This window comes from Xenopus laevis, chromosome 6S (genome assembly GCF_017654675.1).
Source record: "Xenopus laevis strain J_2021 chromosome 6S, Xenopus_laevis_v10.1, whole genome shotgun sequence".
NCBI classification, from domain to species: Eukaryota; Metazoa; Chordata; class Amphibia; order Anura; family Pipidae; genus Xenopus; species Xenopus laevis.
The window spans coordinates 13,171,497-13,190,407 of NC_054382.1; the positions used below are offsets into that span (position 1 = coordinate 13,171,497).

General features: G+C 38.5%; 1 protein-coding gene across 1 annotated transcript in view; it reads left to right on the forward strand.

Moving 5' to 3' along the window:
- The window catches only part of wdr37.S (WD repeat domain 37 S homeolog), an 82,320-nt gene that overhangs the window by 45,748 nt on the left and 17,661 nt on the right, over positions 1-18,911 (forward strand). Inside the window, exons 6-11 of the mRNA XM_018269048.2 lie at positions 3,382-3,517; positions 5,261-5,332; positions 6,994-7,038; positions 8,687-8,763; positions 11,321-11,555; positions 11,782-11,923. Of these exons, the coding sequence (XP_018124537.1) occupies positions 3,382-3,517; positions 5,261-5,332; positions 6,994-7,038; positions 8,687-8,763; positions 11,321-11,555; positions 11,782-11,923 (707 nt within the window). The remainder of the gene's footprint in view (positions 1-3,381; positions 3,518-5,260; positions 5,333-6,993; positions 7,039-8,686; positions 8,764-11,320; positions 11,556-11,781; positions 11,924-18,911) is intronic.

The following is an 18,911-nucleotide window of genomic DNA, read 5'->3' on the forward strand; positions in this document are numbered from 1 at the left end:
GGAACAATTGCCGTTAATTGAGTAACACAACGCTCTCACCTCCTTCTATTGGGCTGTAAGAATTTATATTCTAAGGCAAATCAGGCCTTCTGTCGAATTAGCGCACTAGCACATTGGCCCTCTATAATTGACCCTATTAATCTATAGCTCAGTTGAAAGTCACCTGCCCCTAGCGTAAACAGATATAATGTCTGTACCGGTAACTGCAAATGCTGATCCCCCTCTACCGTTGTTGTCAATATGTATAGTTATAAATGGACCAGCTCAAGCCCCTTGGTTTATGTTTAGAATTATGTATCATTCTCCCTGATATGGAGGTAACGGGAGACCATTATTCCTATGGATGATCCCACCTGTGGATTTGTGTGTGTATGTGTGTGTGTATGTGTATATATATATATATATATATATATATATATATATATATATATATATATCTGCTGTTTATCCTGTGCCTTTTCTCCTTTTCCAGCTTTGAATGGCTACACAGCAGCTTGTTATATAAACTATTGTAGAGTTTCTGACACCAGTATTACTTGTACAGGGAAACACTTTATTAAAGGGATACCGTCATGGGAATTTTTTTTCAAACCGCATCAGTTAATAGTGCTGCTCCAGCAGAATTCTGCACTGAAACTCATGTAAAACTGGCCCACGAACACTATCTGAAATGCCAAAATAAAATATAAATGTATTTTCTGTTACACAGACATATCCGATTCCACAGATTGAAAGGAAACCATGACCATCTGCCTGTGCTTGCATTGTTCTATTGTGAAGTGATGGATTCTGGGACTCTGCTTTCCATAGTCAGTGGAGCACAGAGTCTCTGGAAAGCAGAGGGACTTTCTGTCCCAGCAGCCATCACTTTCACAAAGTGCATAAAGGAAAGAATCCTATGAGCCTGAGATGGGTTGGCATATTAATTCCTTCAAGCAGACTATCATGGTTTTCAGTTAATTATGGAATCATTTATATCTGTATTAAAAAGGTACATTTATAAATGTTTTTGTAAATTCAGATTTTGTAAAGTGCCAACATATTCTATAGCACTGCACAATAAATGGGTTCATACACTGAACACACAGATCATATACAACCAATAATTCTGGCCCTGCCCAAATATAGTTTTTATGCACTTTCTTTGAATTTGTGTAAATAAGTGTTTCTCAAAAAAAAAAAAAACTCACTTGTGGCCAATTTAATTCTGGTTGGGCTTAAAGGAGAACTAAAGAATTAGGATAGAAATGCTGTACATTATATTTTGGGTTTCTGTACCAGCCCAAGGCAACCACAGCCCTTTAGCATAAAGATCTGTGTCTCCAAAGATGCCCCAGTAGCTCCCCATCTTCTTTTCTGCTGATTCACTGCACCTGCTCTGTGCTGCTGTCACTTACTGAGCTTAGGGACCCACTCACAATATACAGTACACATAGAATAGAAATGTCACAATATAAGGCTGATTAGTAATTAATACAGATAATTACTACATGGCAGCACAGAAACCAGTGCAATTAGCATCAGAATTGAATAATCAGCAAACCTGTAGCATCAGCTTATATTACAGCCAGGGAAGCTCATTTTCTGCTGGATAATTAGTGACGAGCCCTAAGCTTAGCTTCTCAACAGCCAATCAGAGCCCACTGAGCATGTGAGTGTCACAGACACTTTCCAAGATGGTGACCCCCTGTGACAAGTTTGAAGTCCTGGATCATTGCTGCTATTGACAAGCTCAAACTTTAGGCTGCTGCAATAAGGTCAGTATATAAAATGCCATTTTTAGCCATATTCATTTATAGGGTTTAGTTCTCCTTTAAGTAAACACCTCGCCCTCGCCTAGACTACTTTAATTGCTAATATCTTTGCCTTCTACGTTACCATGGCAGCTAGTTTTGGTTACCGAATTAGGGAAGATTTTTTTTTTACATTTTTTTTCTTTAGCTAAAACAGTCCAGTTGTGGTCCCAGCTTTCTTTTTTTTTTTTTTTTTTGCTGTGTAAAACTTATGTTTATGCACAACCTGATTAATAGATTTAGTAGTGGGTGAGATACTGCTGAGGTGCTGGGGCAGGCATTTTTTTTTAACAGGTGTTCTTTTTATTGAATTTTCAAAAAACGGGGGGGGGAATACAGAAAGGAAGGGAAGGGGGAACAGATACAAGAAAGCAGAAAATAAAATAATAATACAGCAGCAGTCATGACATCAGAATCCGTCAAAGTACAGCAATATAAGGACCACACAGTTATGGCAAAGTTAACATATGTGTCTCCATCCAGACACCCCATATCCTATCAAATTTGTCGGGTTGTCCTCTAGCCTCGTAGGTCAACTTTATTAAAGGCAGCATCTTATTAACATAAGCAAACCAGATCGCTTTCTTGGGTGGAGCAGGGGCCATCCAATGCAGTACAAGTACCTTTTTAGCATAAAATAGCAATGTCCTCACCAGAACCCTGGTATTACTGGCCGGTATCATATCGTCTAACAGACCCAGGAGGGCTGGGGCAGGCATTTTAGCAGAAAATCCATGGATGCCACCCACAGAGCTGTGTGAGCATATATATATCTAGTATAATAAGCAGAGATTTCTACTGACTTTGAGACTGTTTCCAAATTCTTGAACACCCCCCCCCCCCCCCCGTTACACTTGCGTAGTAATTCAGTACCATGTCAGGCTTATAACAGGCAAGTAAATGTAAAACCAGGTTTCTTTTATCTTTTCTGTAAGCAGAAAAGCACATACTGAGGCCTAATCCGGTTTAAAGGAGAAAGAAAGCTACGGAAGCAGTTTATTGCCAATATATTAGCCACAATAGTGCAAGCTATAAGACTTGTATAATGCTTTGCCATACCTCAGTAAACAGCTCTAGAAGCTCTCGGTTTGTTTAGGATAGCAGCTGCCATATTAGCTTGTTGTGACGTCACTTCCTGCCTTAGTCTCTCCCTGCTCACTCATAGTTCTGGGCTCAGATTACAGCAGGGGGGAGCAAACTGAGCATGCTCAAGCCCAAGCCCTGTAGGTTTTAGCTGAAAACAGTAAGTCTGATCTAGAAGCCCATGAGTACACAATAAAAGAAAAGAAATACTGTGTTTGTTTTGACAGAGGACTCTGAGCAGCATTACTTTGAGGGTTTATATTTATATAGACATTTCTGATAAAACTTCATTTTAACCTTTCATTCTTGCAATGGTTTCCTGAAAGTAAAGCACATACAACAGTTTCAAAAGGTTGTCTGTTTAGGAGTTAAATCCTGGCAATATGGCTGCATGCATGGGTTGTTTATTGGAGTGAAAAATCAAAGGACAATTTCCTTCCTGCCCTTTTAACCGAGGCCTTGTGTATATTCTGGCTGTTTATATTATGTATACGTTTGTTTTTAGATTGTCTCAAGCTTCAAGACCACAACATCGAGAGCTATCTGCCAGCTTGTTAAAGATTATGTCGGCCACAGAGACGGCCTTTGGGATGTCAGTGTTACACGGACGCAGCCAGTGGTGCTTGGTACTGCTTCTGCAGGTAAATTTAATTGTTTTCTAACTGCACTAGTGACTTTTTACAATCGAATGACCTTTCAGAGTTAAGCTGAGATTGCAGTTCCAAATAACTGACCTTTAGGATTGTCCATGACCGAGGCCAAGGCTCGGAGTCTTCTCTGGGGGCAGTCACACATTATGGAAATCAATGGTCCTCGAGGCCCTGCCATTACCAGCACAGGCTGTGTTCTATGATAAAATTCTGTGCTGGAGTTTCTGGGGGAGCGTAACCAAGAGGGAGCTTTCATTCAGTGTGTCCTTTTTAGTGATGTGATTGGCTCGCAAAATACTGTACTGTTTTGCTTTAGGTTGGTGGGTAAAGTGTATTGGAATACATTGTCAAAAATATCCTGTAAAGGAGAAAGAAAGTCATTTTTCTTGGAAGTGCCAAAAGTTAGGCATCCCCAAGTGATTGTATTTACTTACCTGATACCCCAGGTCGGTGCGCCTATCAAGAGAGAACTGCACCAGCCAAGGTTATTTTAGCGAGCACCACAGAGCGATTGGCTTCTTTATTCTTCAAATTTCCTTGGGCTGACACATGCACAGTAAAACTGAAATAGACTACTTTTTTGTTGGCTTTTTGCTCTACTACACATGTGCAGCTGCAAGAAAAAAGAAGAAGCCCAATCGTTCTGTGGCGCTCAATGGATAACCCGGGCCGATGCAGTTTTCTACTGATAGGAGCACCGACCCCGGGGTCTCAGATAAGTAAATGCGATCACATGGGGGGTGCCTAACTTTTGGCACCCCCAAGTATAACAGGACTTTCCTTCTCCTTTAAAACAACAAATGCAATTTTGTGCTCTATAAAAATTCTACAGAAATGTATTGGTCCCACTGTGACTCTAAATCTATTACAGGTACAGGACCTGTTATTCAGAATGCTTGAGACCTGGGGTTTTCTGGATAATGGATCTTTCAGTAGTTAGGATCTTCATACCTTAAGTCTACTTGAAAATCATGTAAACATTAAATAAACCCAATAGGCTGGTTTTGCTTCCAATAAGGATTAATTATATCTTTGTTGGGATCAAGTACAAGCGACTGTTTTATTATTACAGAGAAAAAGGAAATCATTTTTTAAAAATTTGGATTATTTGATTATGATTGAGTCTATGAGAGACGACCTTTCGGAGATTTCTGGATAATGGTTTTCCGGATAACTTATTCCATACCTTTACCTTTCTTTAAAAAGTGCACCAGCCTTGGACACATTTTTTGCAGGAGGGGCCTCAGCCATCTTTCCCAAGCCTTCCAGGTATGCCCTGCACTTAGTCAGAGTCTTCAAAAAAGTTCTGGCACTCCCCGGTGAATTTCAGTTTCCTTGTGCTTCTACTGATTAAATACGTCAGACTACTCTTGGACAGTTCCTCCTTCAATAAAATATTTTTTCAGCCAGCTGCAGGTAAAACAATGAAAACGGTTGGTTGCCATAGTTTATTGCCCAGTGCTTATAAATGACTCTCACTGTATGTGAATGTGGTAGGGGCTTTAGATTGTAAGCTCCACTGGGGCAGAGACTGATGGGAATGATGGAAATAAATACCAGGAAATAAACAAGTCTGTAGAACTGTAGCTCAGTCCAAGTTGCTGGATGCTAGGCTCTATCACTGTAGCAACCAAGCCATCTTAGTAATGGGTTACATTGATCTTAATAATAATAATAATAAAAATAATGTAATACTCCTATTTGTGTTTTCTGATTGTTTATCTTTTTTTTAAGATCACACAGCATTACTCTGGAGTATAGAGACTGGAAAATGCCTCATTAAATATGTTGGTCACGCTGGATCAGGTAATATACAGAAATGAACACTCACAGGGGATCTGTTGTCTGCTGATTATGTTTATCACTTCAGTACTTGTGTCTAATTAAATGTATTGTACTAGGAATGCAGTCTCATAAGTAACCCTTTATCTAGGTTCTCTGCAAGCTTTTTGGAATATATTTATTGTTCTGTTAAAGGGAGGCTGCTACCAGTCTATAATTCTGTCTATGTAATTAGATAATAATGATTTGGTAAAATATTTCCTAAAATCCGTATAACACTTTGTAATGAGACAGTAATGTGTTTATATGTGAGATATAGGCTAATGTGCAGTAATCTGTCTCATTCTAAAACCATGAATTGCTTTTAGCCCAGTGCAAATACATTCCGCTATCATTTTTTAAAATCCTGTTGGTGTAGTGACACACGGGGAGATTTGTCGCCCGCGTTTTTTAAGTGCAGGGACACACGGTCAGATTCGGGGAGATTAGTCCCCAGGTGAAAAATCTCCTCTTCTACGGGGGGACTAATCTGTCTTCCCACCGGCGATTTACGTTCTAGCCGGCGGGAAGGCAGGGGAAGGAAGTTCAGGGAGATTACTTCCCCCAAAGAAGAGGAGATTTGTTGCCGGCCGACTAATCTTCCTGAATCTGACTGTGTGTCTCTGCCCTAAGGGTAAGGACACACGGGCAGAATTTGCCTGAAATCTTTGCTTGCAAAAAGACGATCGCCTTGTCGCCAAAACTCGCTTTTTAAAAAAATGCGATCAACAAATCTCCCTGTGTGTCACTACCCTTAGTGGCACATTTATCAAAGTTCGAATTCCGAATTCATGTGAATTTTTTTAAGTCTAATAAATAGGGATGCACCGAAACCACTTTTTTGGATTCGGCCGAATACCGAACCGAATCCGAACCCTAATTTGCATATGCACATTAGGGGTGGGAAGGGGAAAACATTTTTTACTTCCTTGTTTTCTGACAAAAAGTCACGCAATTTCCCTCCCTGCCCCTAATTTGCATATGCAAATTAGGATTCGGTTCGGCCGGGCAGAAGGATTCGGCCGAATTCGAATCCTGCTGAAAAAGGCCGAATCCCGAACCGAATGCTGGATTCGGTGCATCCCTACTAATAAATTCGAATATACGCTATAGTCGAATTGGAGGTTATTTATTAAACAAATTGAATATCTAAAACTTCAATGAATTATTACCGACCCGAAAACTCTACTAAATTTGACAAAACTGGTATAGACTTTTTTTTCTCAGAGAAAAAAAAAGTCAGGAAGGCTAGTAACATCTTTAAATGGGTCACTGGAGCTCTCCCATTGACTTATACATGAATTCGGCAGTTTTTAGGTGGCGAATAGTCAATTTCGAATTTTACAAGGGTTAAGGTTTGATAAATTTCGATTTCGAATGAAAATTCTAATCTAATTTGGATTGTTCACAATTCGAATCTGAGAGAAATTTTCAATTTGACCCTTAATAAATCTGCCCCTTAGAATGAGCTGCCTACTGAGAGTCCATAGATAAGCTTGTTGCAATGAGAATAAGGCGTATTCAGTATCTGGAGAATCAATTAAACATTGTTTATCACAGTCTGTCTCTTCTCTCTGCTGTTTGTTGTACTGCTTCTCTAACCTGAACATTGATTTATACACACATTGTTTGTTTTTTTAATGCAGTGAATTCTATAAAGTTTCACCCAACGGAACAGATTGCATTAACAGGTGAGATCCTTATGTTTTATACTTCTTTATAGATGTAGCACCGACATAATAAGCTTTTTACCTTTTCCCTGCAGCCGGCCTTAAACTCGTCAGCTGGGAAAACATTACTATGTGCAGAGAATTGTTATGTAACGAGAATCGAAAATAAATCTTAAGTGTTTTGGCTGCAGGAGGCGATGCTTTTGTAAATATTTAATATTTCTGGCATGTTAGTTATGCTGGATCTTAACATGTTCTCTGTAGACTTTGTAGTGTTGTCCTGGTTCCCTCTAGTGGTCAAAACTAAACAGTTACACACTGTACAGCATAATTAACCCCTGTCATTGTTATTGCAGGATAATATAATGCAATCTTGGTTGGGATTAGCATCTGCAAATTTACCTATTCACTCAACCTATTAGCTTAATTCCCCATATTTCTACTTTTGTGGGCAACCATAAGTCGTTTCCCTGATTCTTGATGGGATTAAAGTACAGGTATGGGATCTGTTATCCATAAACCTGTTATCCAGAAAGCTCAGAATTACAGAAAGGCCGTCTCCCATTTTTATCCAAATAATCTGTTTTGGTTTTTTTAAATGATTTCCTGTTTCTCTGTAATAATAAAACAGTAGCTTGCACTTGCTCCAAGCTAAGATATAATTCTTATTGAAGGCAAAACCACCCTATTGGGTTTATTTAATGTTCACATGATTTTACAGTAGACTTAGGTATGAAGATCAAAATTACATAAAGATCCGTTATCCGAAAAGCCGCAGGTCCCGAGCATTCTGGATAATGGATCCTGTACCTGTACTAACTGATGTAATTATTTATATTTAGGTCAGATTTAAAGCTTAAAAGACAAGAAATGCCAATTCGTTTTTCTTTCTACAACCATTATTGGTATATGTGAAGCATCCAGGGCCACTTTTATGCCCATTTTGGAAACATTTTGATGGATATTTGGATGGTATAGCATCATGCTTTGTCCTTGTTTTGTTTTTGGAATCTGCTAAGATCCTTGAAATACATATTTATAGCTAATTCATGCAAACATTAATGGTATAATGCAGTGATCCCTGATCAGGGGCTCATGTGCAACATGTCGCTCACCAACCCCTTGGATGTTGCTCTCAGTGGCCTCAAATCAGGTGCTTATTTTTAAATTCCCAACTTGAAGGCAAGTTTTGGTTGCATAAGAACCACGTATACTGCCAAACGGAGCCTCCTATAGGCTGCCATTGCACATAGGGGCTACTAATAGCCAATCACAGCCCTTATTTGGCACCACGGGAACAGTTTTAATGCTTGTGTTGCTTTCCGACTCCTTTTACATCTGAATGTTGCTCAAAGGTAAAAAAAAGGTTGGGGACTCCTGGTATAAGGAATGAAAACACTTGGAAATGATTATTTAAAAAACGTTGTTTAGTCCCTCAACAAAATATGCTATTTTGTAACTTCTGCTTTATACATATCCTTGTTTGTCTTTAGACCTCCCCAGGCCAAGCATATGTCTATTGTACTGTATCCGGAAAGCAGACAGTTCGATATTCATTTTATGCACCTGCTGTACTCCATAATGGCAGCGCCAGAAAACCCAATTAGACCCCTATAAAACTATAGAAGTCAACAGACTCTAATCTGACTTTATTTTTCTTGTTCCTCAGCATCTGGAGATCAGACCGCTCACATTTGGCGCTACATGGTGCAGTTACCCACCCCTCAGCCAACAGCAGATACTAGTGTAAGCTGAACACCTTCTTGAGCCTTAAGGTTCTGGGCAATCCATTTTGGTTCTATATTTAGTGAGTGGAACCTGTGTTTAATAAAGGGGATGCAATGTCATCCAACTTTGTATTATACAGCCAAAAGCATTGGGAACATTGCACATTCTAATCCAAATCAAACATGAAGAAAAAAATCAAGGTCAAATTTGTGTTATTTGTTTACAGAAAGTGGATATTAGGCTGTTCCAAAAAAAGTGGCTACATTCTTCTTTAGAAATCCAAACATTCACTGTATAAACTGAATTTTTTTTTCCAGATTTTGCTTTCCTTTGAATCACTGAACTAGTAGCACATCTGTTACATGGAGTCCAACACCAACTTCCGGCACCTGTTACATTCCACAATTCTAATGCATTTCTTGCTTTTGCCTCATAAACAGCATTTTTTTTTAATGTCACCCACAAGTTTTCTATTGGTTTAAGGTCAGGGGATTGGGCTGGCCTCTCCATAACGTCAATCTTGTTGGTGTGGAACCAAGATGTTGCTCATTAACTGATGTTTTTGGGGTCGTTGTCTTGTTAAAACTCCCAATTTAAGGCATTTTCTCTTGGGCATAAGGCAAGAAGACCTCTTCAAGTATTTTGATGTATTGAAACTAATCCGTGATCCCTGGTATGAGATAAATAGGCCCAACACCATAGTATGAGAAACATCCCCATATCCTGATGCTTGTGCCACCGGCTTCATTCTGTACTGTGACTTTAATTCAATGTTTGGGGCTCGTCTGTGGCCCCTAGACCCAAAAAGAACAATCTTGCTTTCATCAGTGCACAAAATGTTGTGCCATTTCTCTTTAGGCCAGTCACTGTGTTCTTTGGCAAATTGTAAGCTCTTCAGCACGATTTTTGTTCAACATTGGGACTCTGCGGGGGCTTCTGGCTGATAGTTTGGATTCACATCCAAACTATCGCATCTTATAATTGTAACAGTATCACAGGTAACTTTACTCCTTCTTTCATCTTCCTGGAGCTGATCATTGGCTGAGTCTTTGCCATTTTGGCTATTCTTCTATCCATTCCAATTTTTTTTCAGGTTTTGGTGCCATTTTAAAACATTTGAGATAATTTTAGCTAAACTGCCTATCATTTTCTTCACTTCTTTATATGTTTTTTCCTCTCCAATCAACTTTTAAATCAAAGTACGCTGTTCTTCGGAACAATGTCTGGAATGACCCGTTTAGAGAGAAATGCTCTATAACCAGCAGCACAACATTTGCTCCTTCCTTAAATAAGGGCCAGAATTGACACCTGTTTTTTCACAGAATGAATGAGCTCACTAATTGAACTCCACACTGCTATCATTTGGAACATGCTATTATTATTTCGAACACTTCTATTATTTTGAAGAAGCCTTAATTAATGATTCAATGACACAGAATCAGCAGCATGTCATGACTGTTGGGTCTGTTGGTTTCTATTAATCTACTACACCTACTAGTAAATTATTTGCCATGTAGAAATATAATTTTTTACCAAAAACAGTGATTGATCAGGTAAGTGATGGTGGACTGCTTATGAACACAACTGTATGAGTATATATGAAATTCCCATGGGATTCATTTACTACTGCTTTAAAGGGCATGTAAAGGCAAAAAAATAAAATCCCATTTTTACTTTCTTTAATGAAAAAGAAACCTTTCACCAATATGCTTTAATCAAAAAAATGTGTATTGTTTTTATTAAAAACCTGACTGTATGCAGTGAAATTCTCCTTTCATTTACTGCTGTGGATAGGAATTGTCAGATGGTCCCTAACTGCTGGGCAGGGAAACAATCATACTTATGAACAGCAGGGGGAGCCCCCACCTTCCCAGCCATGCAGAACTCAAGCAGCTTTGTTTGTTTCCCTGTAGAGCAGTCAGCAACTGTGTCGAGATTTTTATTTTTGCCTTTACATCCCCTTTACAGTTTCCAACTCCAGCTGCAGGGACAGAGATCATGGAGCCAGATTTAAACAGATAAACTGGGATTCTATTTGGAGGATTATTTTGCTGCAGCCATTGGTTGGAGAAAGTTTGTATTAAGCAATACAAAAACTATAAAATCTACATTAGATTACATGACAACACAGGACCCAGTGCAGTCTGTATATTCTGATTATTAATCAGTCTTGCTGTATCTGCTTCTGGCAGATATTATTTGACTTGTGCTGTTTTGATAATTTATGACGATCCCTAAGCAGCCCAGATCACACTGAGCATGTGCACAGTCTTGGTCTTGCAAAGATGTTTAACAAAGTTACAAGATGGTGATCCCCTGTGGCCAACTTTGAAAGCATAAATCATTTGTTTGATTAGGCTTGTGGTGCAGCAAATTCATGTTTATGTTTAGTATACAAAATACAGCATTTCTAGCCTTATTCTATTTTAGACTTTATTCCCCTTTAAGGAGGGATGCCCATGCAAACACATCCAGGCTCTTGCCCACTGGTCTATATGAATATTTTAGGGTTTTGATTTCAGGCTCCTTTCACTTTGAAAAGTTCTCCAAGTGTAACATTTCACCATCTCGGCAGATTTCTGGAGAGGAAGAAGTGGACTTTTCTGATAAAGATGAAAATGACGGGGATGGGGATGCCTCCAGTGACTGCCCCACTGTCAGAGTCCCTTTAACTGCACTGAAAAGCCATCAAGGTGTTGTCATTGCAGCGGACTGGTTGGTGGGAGGAAAGCAAGCAGTAACTGCATCATGGGACAGGACAGCAAACTTATACGACGTAGAGACGTCAGAGCTCGTCCATTCTCTTACAGGTACATGTAAACAATTTTGGATCTCACATATCGAATAATTCTTTTGACATTAACTTTGATGCCCTTTAACAAAGAAATATAAACAACTATTCTAGTTTTTATTCCAGTAAACTATACATTGGAAAGTTAAAAATGACGAGGATTCATTTTGCGAACAAAATTTATGCTGCTGGAAAGACTGCAGTAAAATAAATTCCCTAAACCTTTTTTTTTTTGTGGTTTTTAGGTCATGACCAGGAATTGACCCACTGTTGTACACACCCTACACAACGCCTGGTTGTGACATCATCAAGGGACACTACTTTTCGTCTGTGGGATTTCAGAGATCCTTCAATACATTCTGTGAATGTCTTTCAGGGCCACACAGAGTGAGTAGATTCCCATTTTACATATTCTTTCGTGCTATACACATATTCAGTAATGTCTATTTATATAAACCTGTACCCGGAGAAAGAATAAGATGCTTCTATCCTATCTGATATTAAAGGGGTTATTCACATTCCAAACACTTCTTTCAGTTGGGTTGTTTTCAGATTGTTCACCAGAAATATCGACTCTTTTTTCAGTTGCTTTCCATCCTTTATTTTTTACAATTTTTCCTAAAAACCCAATGTAATAATCTTGTCTCTGGTGTTTCAGCTCAGTGATCCAGGTGCAGATTCTGAACTGTTACAATTTGCTACATTTATTAAGATTTGTCAAAGGTCAAATTTATGTGAATTTTTTTTACTCTAATAAATTCGAATATACTCAACTCTTATAGGAAAAATTCGAAAGTCTAATATTCGATCGAATAGTCCCGACCCCAAAATTTTGAATCGAAGTCGACTTGAGTATTAGCTCCGAAAAAAAAATTGAATGTCAGGAAGGCAATTAACATCTTCAAATGGTACAACCGACCTCTGCCATTGACTTTTAAATGAACTCGGAGGGTTTTAGGTGATGAATATTGGAATACCGTATATACTCGAGTATAAGCCGTCCCGAGTATAAGCCGAGGTACCTAATTTTACCTCCAAAAACTGGGAAAGCTTACTGACTCGAGTATAAGCCGAGGGTGAGAAATGCAGCAGCTTCTGGTAAGTTTCAATCAAAAAATTGACGGTTTCTGCTCCCATTGGAGGTGTCAGCGTCTCGTTTTTGGATGCCGGCGACCATTCTTGGACGCCGGCGAATATTCTTGGAGACTATTCTTGGACGCCGGCGACTATTCTTAGGTGCAGCAACTATTCTTAAATGCCGGCTACTATTCTTAGATATTTGCAACTATTGTATCAATTGTAACAGCTGCCTTTAGGGCAAGTCCACACTGGGCGTTTTGGGGAGATTTGGTGACTCGTTTTTGCGGCGACCAATCTCCCCAAACGCCTTCCCTAACTCTGCGCCCCGCAAAATGGAGAAAAAAACGCCGGAGCTAATCATTTGCAGCGGTTCGTTTTCCGAAGTTGCCTCACGAGGAAACTTCGGGCGACTTCGGAAAACGAATTGCCGCGTGTGATTAGCACCAGCGGTTTTTCATTTTAGCCCGGCGCAGAGTCAGGGAACGTGTTTGGGGAGATTGGTCGCCGCAAAAACGAGGCGATTAGTCGCCAGGCAACCAAATCTCCCCAAAACGCCCAGTGTGGCCTTACCCTTAATGAAACTCAGGGATTCTGCTCAGCAGGCACAAAGATAACAAATGTATCAACTAAATGTATCAATTTAGAACAGTTATAAGGTGAAAATTCAAATATTTTTCATGTCTGTATTAGAAACAGCAAACAAGAAACGGATCCGCACACACGCTATGATCAGCAGTTGGGGGGACACCCCTCTTTATTATATCACCTCGTGATCAACGTTTCGGGGGGATAAACCTCCCTTCATCAGGATAAGAATACAAATGTGAACAGTCCCTATATTGGTGAAACCCCTCCCCTTCCCAGGGTGGGTTAATTAATCAATTAACAAACAACTGTGAAACTTTCAATATAGCCAGTTACATTATTAGAAAAACAGTCACAAATAGACAATATAAATTAATTTTGAAAAAAGTCTTTATTTCTTTATATCTGGAAAAACACTGGACTGGATTTGAAGGTGAACAACCCCTTTAAAGGGAAAGTGCACAATGTTAGCACTATAACGAAGGTTCTGGCTGCACCTTGTTGCAAATGAGTTAGTTAATGGTATTCATTCAGATTTTTCTTCCCAGCTACAGAACCTGAAATCATGAGGTCTCCTCTTTTTCACTTTCACTTAAGACAAGAGTAATACTAAAGAGATATTTTAACTGATCTCGGTATCTCTTTAATTTTCCTAATATCCAACAAAGCCATGATCTATTGAGCCTTTTTATTAAAGCAAAACTATGGTGAAAGCAAACAATTCAATATGAGTTTCATCTGTTGTAAATTAGAAACTTTATAAAAAGCTGCATGTAGAGAGACAAATTGCTGAGAGAGCAATACTGAAAGTACCTTGAAATGCTCCAGTTTTAGAAAGTTTTCCATGAGATGAAGCTTACATTACATTTTTCTTTTTGGGATAGTGTTCACTTTAAAGGATAAGTAAACCTTATAAAAAAGTGAATGTTAAAACGATGAGGGTGCTAATCTATGCACTTTTGCAATGTACGTTCGTTGTTTTTTTTTTTTTTCCATTCCAGGGTTATATATACTGTTAAAGGGATACTGTCATGGAAAAATTTATTTTTTCAAAATGAATCAGTTATGAATCTGCTCCAGCAGAATTCTGCACTGAAATCCATTTCTCAAAAGAGCAAACAGATTTTTTTATATTCAATTTTGAAATCTGACATGGGGCTAGTCATATTGTCAATTTCCCAGCTGCCCCAAGTCATGTGACTTATGCTCTGATAAACTTCAACTGCTGTACTGCAAGTTAGAGTGATATCACCCCCTCCCTCCCCCCCCCCAGCAGCCAAACAAAAGAACAATGGGAAGGTAACCAGATAGCAGCTCCCTAACACAAGATAACAGCTGCCTGGTAGATCTAAGAACAACACTCAATAGTAAAAACCCATGTCTCACTGAGACACATTCAGTTACATTGAGAAGGAAAAACAGCAGCCTGCCAGAAAGCATTTCTCTCCTAATGTGCAGGCACAAGTCACATGACTTGGGGCAGCTGGGAAATTGACAAAATGTCTAGCCCCATGTCAGATTTCAAAATTAAATATAAAATAATCTGTTTGCTCTTTTGAGAAATGAATTTCAATGCAGAATTCTGCTGGAGTAGCACTATTAACTGATGTGTTTTGAAAAAAAACATGTTTTATCAAATCTAATATGAATGGATTTTGCGCCACCTGCTGGTCGATTTCTGACCACCAAGTAGTCAAGGAAGTTGTCATTCATATTATCAGTACATGTAACCTTTAACTATCTTGGAATGAAAATAAAATAATGAATGTACATTGCAAAAGTTCTTAGAATAGCACCCTCATCCTTAACCTTTAAAAAAAGCTTCAAAACAATCCTTATTTAGCTGACTCATTTTAAACTTTCTTGTAATTTTGCTATTTAAATTACCCTAACATATTATGGTTCTATTCAGAAAATGTAGTACAAGCATTGTAAATTAAATAAACATTGTTCATGTTAACACTTGTTACAATTAAGGGTGTCAAAAGATTTGTATTTCTGGTTTTTAGGCATTATGTCAATATGTTATATGTCACCAGGCAGGAAGCCCACCCTGTTTTATCCCTGTAGGATTCAATTATCAAAAGCAAGGTAGAAATAGAGGTGAAGATGCCAGTACACAGAACAGGTATGGGACCCATTATCTGGAAACCAGTTATCCAGAAAGCTCTGAATTGCGGAAAGGCCGTCTCCCATATACTCCATTTTATCCAAATAATTCAAATTTTTGAAAAGTATATTCTTTTTCTCTTTAATAATAAAACAGTACCTTGTACTTATAAAAAACTAAGATATAATTAATCCTTATTGGAGGCAAACCCAGACTATTGGGTTTATTTAATGATTACATGATTTTCTAATAGACTTAAGGTATGAAGATCCAAATTACGGAAAGAGCTGTTATCTGGAAAACCCTAGGTCCCGAGCATTCTGGATAACAGGTCCCATACCTGTACTGTCATCATCACCAACTCTAATACCCTCACAGAGTCACTCTACATCAGGGGCCTTGAGGTTTAATCGGTTTAAGCCTCCCCTTGATGCCTAAAATTGGTCCAAGGCCTCCAACTACAAGATTACAAACACAACATTGCTGTGTCTGATATTGAGCCATAGCCCCAAGATCTTCCCTAATCTACCTTTATAAAATTAACCTTCAAGTTCTCTTTTAGGAGTAACTTAAAAATGTTTTTTTCAAAACACATCAGTTAATAGGGCTGCTCCAGCAGAATTATGCACTGAAATCTATTTCTCAAAAGAGCAAACCGATTTTTTTATATTTAGTTTTGAAATCTGACATGGGGCTAGACATATTGTCCGTTTCCCATCTGCCCCCAGTCATGTGACTTGTGCTCTGATAAACTTCAATCCCACTTTACTGCTGTACTGCAAATTGGATTGTTATCACCTCCCCCAGCAGCCTAACAGAACAATGGGAAGGTAACCAGATAGCAGCTCCCTAACACAAGAGAACAGCTAACGCAAAGAGATGCACACACAAGCACCCAGCATTAATTAGACGACCCAATTCACTCAGGTGCTCCGTCACTGGCAACCAAAGTTTAGCTTCAATTTCGAGTAGGTTAGTGAATTGAGGCAACAGCAGTCAGCAGAATACCTGCTATATTTTTATTGTGCATCACACAACATGTTTCGGGCATCAAGGGCCCTTTTTCAAGTGTTCACTAACTTACTCGAAATTGAAACAAGAGAACAGCTGCCTGGTAGATCTAAGAACAATACTCAATAGTAAAATCCAGGTCCCACTGAGACACATTTAAGTTACATTGAGTAGGAGAAACAACAGCCTGCCAGAAAGCAGTTCCATCCTAAAGTGCTGGCTCTTTCTGAAAGCACATGACCAGGCAAAATGACCTGAGATGCACCTACACACCAATATTACAACTAAAATAAAATACACTTGCTGGTTCAGGAATGAAATTTTATATTGTAGAGTGAATTATTTGCAGTGTAAACAGTGAAATTTAGAAATAAAAACTACACCATAAAAATCATGACAGAATCCCTTTAAGTGGCCCACCCAGCGAATGTACTGAGCCGACAGTTTGGGAGCCACTGCTATAGACGACCTGCCTGTTTTTTAGGTCTAGTAGAACTACATTCAATACATAGCCTATTTATAGCCTGTTGTATTTGGTTACCAAGTGCGTTGCTGCCATTTGCCCCTTGAACAAACCATTATTTCTTATTTCTTCATGCTAGTCTGTGTGTTTACCTTTCAGATCTTGAAACACCTTGAATGTATTTTATTGCCACACTTATACCCACCTAAGGGATTTTTGTTATCTTAATAAATGTTGGGTTTAGAGCTGCCCTGTAGAGATTTCCAATTTCTCAATCTCGTCGGCTTATTATTAGGTTATAAGGAATACTTTAGAATTGGAGTGGGTTTATCTTAATGAAGATTTCCTCCTGAAATATTACTTCTGTGGGCCATTTGAATGCGCCGCTTTCCTTTTCATAATTTCATTGCCACTATATGTTAATATAGAGATTTTCTTTAGAGTGTCTGCAGCAGTGCGATAAGACTCGGCTGTGAGAAGGCCGCCGACGTAGGCACAAATTTATTTAACAAGACTACAATCTGTCCTGAATTCATCCATAAACCGAACCTTAAATATATCGCCGAGCAAGCTGTTTGCTAATGCTGCAAATCTTTAAAAAAGCTTAATAAAATCATAGTAATGGAATTGTTTCATGGAAATAGTGTAGAAATGTTATTTATTGCTTAAAAAAATCCTCAAAACAGCATTGCCAATTGAATCCAGTAGATGGGGCTCTAGCTCTTTCAACAGCTCAGAATTGAGTCCAAAATTGAATGCCCTTGATCGTACACACTGCATAACATAGAACAGCCACCCCAACATGAATTAATTAACTTTTGAGCCTATGGGTTCCACCAAAGTGAAAGTATGTTTTATAGGGTATTTAAAGGGATTCTGTCATGATTTTTATGATGTAGTTTTCATTTCTAAATTACACTGTTTACACTGCAAATAATTCACTCTACCATATAACATTTTATTCCTGAACCAGCAAGTGTATTTTTTTTAGTTGTAATATTGGTGTGTAGGTGCATCTCAGGTCATTTTGCCTGGTCGTGTGCTTTCAGAAAAAGCCAGCACTTTAGGATGGAACTGCTTTCTGGCAGGCTGTTGTATCTCCTACTCAATGTAACTGAATGTGTCTCAGTGGGACCTGGATTTTACTATTGAGTGCTGTTCTCAGATCTACCAGGCAGCTGTTATCTTGTGTTTCTTGAGCTGCTATCTGGTTAACTTCCCATTGTTCTCTTGTTAGGCTACTGGTGGGGAAAGGGTGGGTGGTGATAACACTCCAACTTGTAGTACAGCAGTAAAGAGTGACTAAAGTTTATCATTATTCTATCATATTTATCATATCAAGATAAACTTGATTATTTCAGAAGCAGTACAGAATTTTTAATTGATTGTATGTAGAAAGTTTCTTATTTCAGTATGTTGAAGCTAATATTATATTTTTTTCATGATAGTTCCCCTTTAATGCACAAGTCACATGACTGGGGGCATCTGGGAAACTGACAATATGTCTAGCCCCATGTCAGATTTCAAAATTAAATATAAAAAAATCTGTTTGCTTTTTTGAGAAATGGATTTTAGTGCAGAATTCTGCTGGAGCAGCACTATTAACTGATGCTTTTTGGGGCTGTTCACCTCTGAGTTAACTTTTAGTATGGCGTAGAGAGTGAGATTCTGGGACAATTTGCAATAATTATTCATTTTTTACCATATGTGTTTTTTAAAATTTATTTAGCTTTTTATCAACAGCTCTCCAGTCTGCAATATTACCAGTTTGGATGCTAGGGTCAAAATTCCCCTAGCAACCATGCAGTGATTTGAATAAGAGACTGGAATAGGAGAGGCCTGAATAGAAATATGAGTAATAAAAAGTAGCAATAACAATAAATGTGTAGCTTTACAGAGCATTTGTTTTTGGATGGGGTCGATGACTCTCCTTTGAAAGCTGGGAAGAGTCAGAGGAAAAAGGCAAATTAAAAAACTTCAAAAAATAAACGACAACCAATTGAATTGTTGCTTGGAATTTACCATTCTACAACATAAAAGTTAACTTGACGGTGAACCACCCCTTTAAAGGACCAGTAACATCAAAAAAAAAATTCAAAAATTCGTTAGTATACAACGAAAAAATA